Consider the following 6,559-nt stretch of genomic DNA (forward strand, 5'->3'; position numbering starts at 1 on the left):
CCAACCGTCGTTGGAGGATTTCGCAGTAATTATAACCGATAGAATTTTTCTCCGAAAATATAATCCAAATATTTAGCCTTACACGTAATCTTTAACATAATTTTAAATAAACTAATTTTATATATCAAATCAATAGATTTGCTAAAATATATTTAATAAAATAGCAAAATTCAATATTATAATATATTGAAATATTTATTCGATTTCTAAAATCCTTACCAAAGTGGCTTCTGGATTTTTCGCATAATAAATAGCTTTATAAAAACTTTATAAAAATGCAATTAAGCTATAATATTATATATTTATATCAAACAAAGGATTGTGAAGGTTAAGAACAGAAAAATCTTTGAGTCTTAGTATTTTATGTAATATAATATATATTCAAAATTTAGAATTATATTAATATATTCTAATTTTATTTGTAAATGGTTATAAACACGTTAATTCTTAACACAAAATTGTTATATTTAGATCTTATAATTTCTTATTTTAAAAACAAATTTTTTTATTTATATTTAACATTTTATATTTATCATTCATTATAAAAATTATATTTCATAGTGATGTTATGACAAATGATATTCAAATAGTTTTTTTTTATAAATTAACATTATAAGACTTTGATACAAACTTTTCTTTAAGAATATTTAATAATTATATTATTAATTCATTTTATTTCCTCTTTAGATGTTGTGATTGTGGATTAGTAAAAGAAGAATATTCAGATGAAGAATTAGGACTATGTATAATTATTATTGGTACATTTATACATCGCGAGCCGTGTTTAGCAGCGTCATTACTGCCAGAAATTTTAAATATTGTTACTACGTAAGTTAAAAAATACAATATTATTTTTATTCTTCTTAAAATGAAGAATATAGTAAATAAATTTCAACAATTTTTAGTGTGTCATTGAACATTACATACCCTTGGCAAAGTGAATCGAGTATTTATTTACCTGGTAGTGCTGTAAGTGTAGCTCATCAATTTCTACGATGTGTACTTCACCAAATGGCACCGAATGGCATATTTTTACAGATGTTTCAAACAAATATAAAAGGTATTGTTTTTTTTAATATTGATTTATTCATTATGAATAAGGTAATTTATATTGTTATTGATCATTCGTAATATATAGATTTCATTTGTGAATGGTACAATTTACCTAAAATAAATATTGTTCGAAACCGGTATGTTTTCTTGGCACGAACTGCCAATGTTTCGATAGCTTTAATAATTTGTGGAAGGGTTGTAGAAATATGTAGTGTGTGCAAACATCGTTAACTTGTAGTATATTAATAGTTATAATAGTAATAAGCTGTATTCACATCTCATAGAAGAGTCTTTGTCTTGTCGCAATGATGTGGTTGCTCCTTGATGGTGACGATGTCGCGGCGTCTGCTAATGTTGTACGGATTAGTAGCACTATGCGAACATTGCTATACAGGACGTGTGGTCTGAACGCGTATAGAATGAAAAATGGCTTCTGCTAATGTTGTGAAGATTAGCAGTAAATTGCGCACACTCCTATAAGCATGTGTGGCCTCAATGATTGTAAAGAAAACCTAGAGACTATGCTTCTCGTACCTATATAGATTCTCGTAATGCAGTCTTACTTAATTAGTAGCACGCTTGTTGAATAAAAAGTGTATTCCTTGAGATGTCTTCATTGTGTGAGTGTAACTGAGCAACTGGTGTATGGCAGAAAGGACTGCCTGAATAGCGTAGTTGAATGACTTATAACTGTTTGACTGAATAAAATACAATGAAGGTTTAGGCGCAGTGTGCTTCCCTCAAATATCCACGCGGCACGTAACTTAGCTGTTAACAAAGCATCAGTGTTACTAAACTGGAATATTACATGAAGCGCAAAATTAAAACTCTAGAAGCTTCGAGAACTCCAAGAAAAACAAGGCTTAAGAAATTTGGAGAATTTCAAACGACGTTACTGTCCGAAGACCATATAAAGATCATAAGGTATTTGAAACCAAAGCAACAAATAATCGAAAATTCTGCTACCCAATTGTTTACAGAAACTTGAGAGCTAGTAAGATTAGCAATTCCTCTATCGGTTATAATTACTGCGAAATCCTCCAACGACGGTTGGAGGTCCGGAAAAACAAGTGCCCAATCAAATACATTACTTCGAGTACAGCAATCTCATCCATTGCTTCAAGCATCACAATCGCCTCCTTACTGTCAGCTAACAAAGCTGCCGAGTGGATATTTAAAGCAAGTGAACCATGAGCTAGCCGCTATTCTGCCAAAAACGAATCACTCGGACAATCGCACACTCTCTCGCCATAGAGCCGCTACGAACTACTCAACGTCGAACCTCATACATACTGCCTAAGAGCACAAGGCTGTTATAGGTATTTTTCGCCCGTCCACACCACAAGACAGCTTGGAGGAGACCAGTAATCAAGCTACCACCATGTGGCACTACACGAAGACGTGTCAAGAGACTCTAGTTACGACCTCTCGCTTATTAGTGTAGTACTTCACCACCAAGCACATTTCAACAAGAGGATCCGGAGATTTACGACCTCCTACCTCTGCAAGTAATGCATGCTGATACCACGTGACAACAAACAAGGAACGGCAATATCTCAGCGATTCTCATCATCAACGTAGAATCATTATAATGTAGTTGTACAATAAATGTAATAACAAGCACGGAAAGCAGATATGTTAAATACTGAATTGAAGCGATACCCACACTTTTCTCCCACCAGAACACTGGTAGCCATACTCTAATTCTAAACAATATCAGACATGCTATGTTTCTAATTAGCAAGATACTATAAAACTTATGCTATCCTTTCCATACATTTACATTTTCGGTTTAAATTTTATAATGTCGGTACAAATATGGTACCAATACGGTTTGAATTGGCTTTTTGTTGGCATAATTTTTACTTTGTAAGCATTTTTATTTATAACAAAATTTAATTAACTGTAACAAACTTATATAACATTGATTAATGTTTTCTCAAATAATTATTGCTTGTAGATTGTAGATAAGACAAAACAAAGCGCACTCCAATAAGAGTACCCGGATCTTTTCAAACTTCAACCTCGAGTTGCAGTGAACGCGACCTTCGCATGAAATTACTAAGAAACGGAAACCCACAGATTCTCAACACCATCTTTGAATCATATTTATTGTGTAGGTTGTAAATAAATAAAGAGAAAAAATGCACTACGTGTTAAATATGGAATAAATGCGCCATCCCCTTCCACTTGCCAGCAATCCTTCCACAGAACATCACTGTTAGTGAGATTTTAGTCTAATCCTAGACAACTAAATAAACTTGTTTCGAACATAAGAAAAATTCCTAATGTTCGAGAATGTAAGAAAACTCCTAGCTCATTAAACATCTGGAAAATTCGAGATAAGAGTTCAAAAAAATCAAACTCTTGATTACCCAAGGAATAAACATTCAAACGCGCCTCGGATTAACTAAATCTAAACAATTCGGCAAACCTTCGAATATCTAAAAAAATACAAATCATAAACACATCTGGCGAGAACAAACGTCCAAGTGTCCAGCAAAAACACGTCATAAAACTAATCCGACGAGACATTTGACACGACCACGCCATAAAGCATCTATCGACGACAAGTCATAAAACATCTAGCGTAAACAAGTCATAAAGTTAGTCTGAAAAACACAAGCCAGATGATCCACTCAAAACCACGCTACACCTAACCTTCATAACACTGACCGACCGCAACGCGCATGATTATAAGAAATGCATGCGACGATACTAGGATGGAGAGGGTAAAGCGCGGCATCAAGTCCCCCGTCATGGAGGGGAGTTGAGCAAGACCCGCTCTTATTGGAGCCTCCATCTTGAAAAGGCTCACTGGTGGGAGACCCCACCACTCAAGAAGCGTCTTGATTAGAAATGCCATAAACTAAAGAAGACTTCTGATTGGACACACTAATAAGACTAAATCTCATTGGCGACGCCATAATCAACAAGACAGCTCTAATTGGCAACACCAAAAGAGAGGGAATTCTCACCGACCACTGCGTGGTCGAGAGAAGGCTTTAAAAAGACGACGCCGGCAAGGCACAATCACTTATCTTATCTTATCTAATAGAAAAAAAAACAAGTCAAATAAACGCAGTCAAACAATCAGAATATCCAAGCTAATCACGCTGTTTGGGATCAGACTAAAAACCACCTTATGATGGTGGGTGGAGGCTTGCTGGCAAGTGGAAGGGGCAATGCAATTATTCAATACTGCCTTTAATGTTAATAGTCTTTCTTTTTATTAAATATAATAAATAATGAATAGTTAATAATCTATGAATATTGGAATGAATATGTGATAGAATGAATATATTGGTGTTTCTTCAGTAATAGTGGTGGCGATAAGTTTGTATGTGTGTTTTTGATAGCCTGGAGCGTGATTCACCTTCTTTTTTGGGTTGAGTAGTCGTAGTGGGGATCTCGTGGTGGTAGGGGCAGCAAGTTAGTGCCGTCTTGGCAGCCGGCGAGGGGTGAGCTGTAGTGTACGAAGTGGTGGAAAAACGTCCGTGTGACGTCACCGCTTATGTCCGTGAGCTCAAAGGTAGTGGTGATATTGGAGCACGTTCGTGTGCTCGATGCGAGCGTAACCCGTGGTGTAGAGGTAAAGGTCAGAACGAGCGTCGGCGTTGCTTGCACGTGGTGACGGAAACTGCGTGAGGTGGTAGCAGTAACCGCGTGGCGCAGAGTGGCGATCTGAGGCGTGGATGTCAGTATAGTTGTGGTATCGCTATTAGTTCCTTAGGTTGCTTGATGCTTGCCATGGCCTCCCAATGGCGATGGCAAGGTTGGAAAGCGAGCCCGATGCGAAGAGTGCATGATTGGTATTAGCAAGAAGCAATCACGACACGTGCAGCTCCTTTCACATTCTCGTACGAACTGGATGCGCCGATAGCGCATCGGTGGCTGTTGTTACTATGCCGCTATTTGTCGTGTCGTCAATAAGGCATGGCTTTGTAGGGTTCATTTGTTATTACTTATAGTCATATATTAGAGTTTTTCGACTAGAAACATTTTTTGAGTCCGTTGGCCAATGTTTACAAAACAATGTTTCGCGCGCTCATACCTCTCCCACTTTGTATTCCGCTTTAAAATGCTGTAGCCCGTAACACACGCAAAGGTTATTCTATTCAACACAAGTGCTATATAATAAAACATACATAACCAGAAGTAAAAAAGGGAATCGAGAACTATGAATATCGGTTTGCACAGTATAGAGAATCAAACTGCAAGGAGCTAATCGTGGCTAATTCAATAAACAATACAAAACATAGCTAAACACAACGTGCAGAACTACGAGGTAACGTTCCATTCCGAATTAATGCATAACTATAACAAGCCATACGCGCCAATCTGCAGATACGTAAAGCTATCTGCAAAACACAAATACAAGCAATTCAAGCAATCGCCACGTGCTCATATACAAAGAAGCGCGGGGGTTCACGACCTCGCTTTTCTGTGTGTATTATTCTATCTACACGTGCATTACATTTAGAGGACCAGCAAGGCATCAACTTCTTCCTGTATATGCAACGTACATGATCGCTCAGTGGCAATAACACATACAAATCAAGAAAAGCAAGCACTCAATCATCAACTGAAACTGATTATAATTCAACTAATGCAATTATATAAATAAAACAAAACTAAATAACAAAACTACTCTTTATTGAATACATATACTATCTTGTCCACTAGCCTGCAATCCTCCTATCAACATCTGAGAGCTCAGACCTAATCTTAGATACTTGGTCCTCCTCGGCCGGTCCTCTATTTTTAGACACATAAGGATAACAATATTTCAACTAAAAATTATAGTAAATTTATATTTAAAAATTTTGATAAAACGTAATATCATTTATTGTACAAAATTGATGGAATTAATTTTCTTCTGATTTACAGGTACTACTTCAACAAGATTATTTAGAAGTGTATCGCAAGCATTAGTTGATTTTAATGAACTTAATTCTATAGCACCATTGCAAATTTTAATAGAGGTAATTCATATTAAATATATATATATATATATTATTTATTTATTTATTTTAATAATTAGCTCTGAACGAACACTACAATTCTTCTACGTGTCGTCATCTTGACACGTGTTGCCGTTGCCTCTGAATAGTGCGCCGTGTGAGTGAGCACGTGCCTAAGATAGAAGTTAGAGGAATGCTCGCCACTGAATGGCGTGATTTGCTGGTCTTGATAAGTGGGCATGCTTGGGAAGCTTCTCGCCTCGGGCAGCTTGCGGTCTGTCTTCTGAATGGGCCGTGAAGCGAAGAATCTACACTAGAAGTCTGGATTAACTTGAAGTTGTAGTGTAATATTTTCAATTTCTCCGCACACACTTGATGGAAAGCTTCCATGCACGAATTGCCTGCATTTGAACTTTCCTTTTGCCTCCTTTTACTGAGATGACGCGAATCTCAGTCCTTGTGCGATAAGTGCTTTATGAAACTAAATGTAACTGGATATTGAATCACAGAAGTAAAAGGATATTTTACAAAACTCGGCTGAT

General features: G+C 36.4%; 1 protein-coding gene across 1 annotated transcript; it reads left to right on the forward strand.

The window, feature by feature from the left end:
* Positions 1 to 687: 687 nt before the first annotated feature.
* Positions 688 to 6,038, forward strand: LOC105366998 (protein unc-79 homolog; the record flags this gene model as incomplete). Its single annotated transcript, XM_011505620.1, has 3 exons — positions 688 to 828; positions 906 to 1,060; positions 5,944 to 6,038. Coding segments are annotated over 3 exons (391 nt in total), but the record flags the coding sequence as incomplete, so codon positions are not given.
* Between the last annotated feature and the right edge of the window lie 521 nt (positions 6,039 to 6,559).

This window comes from Ceratosolen solmsi, unplaced genomic scaffold (genome assembly GCF_000503995.2).
Source record: "Ceratosolen solmsi marchali unplaced genomic scaffold, CerSol_1.0 scaffold203, whole genome shotgun sequence".
Taxonomy (NCBI): domain Eukaryota; kingdom Metazoa; phylum Arthropoda; class Insecta; order Hymenoptera; family Agaonidae; genus Ceratosolen; species Ceratosolen solmsi.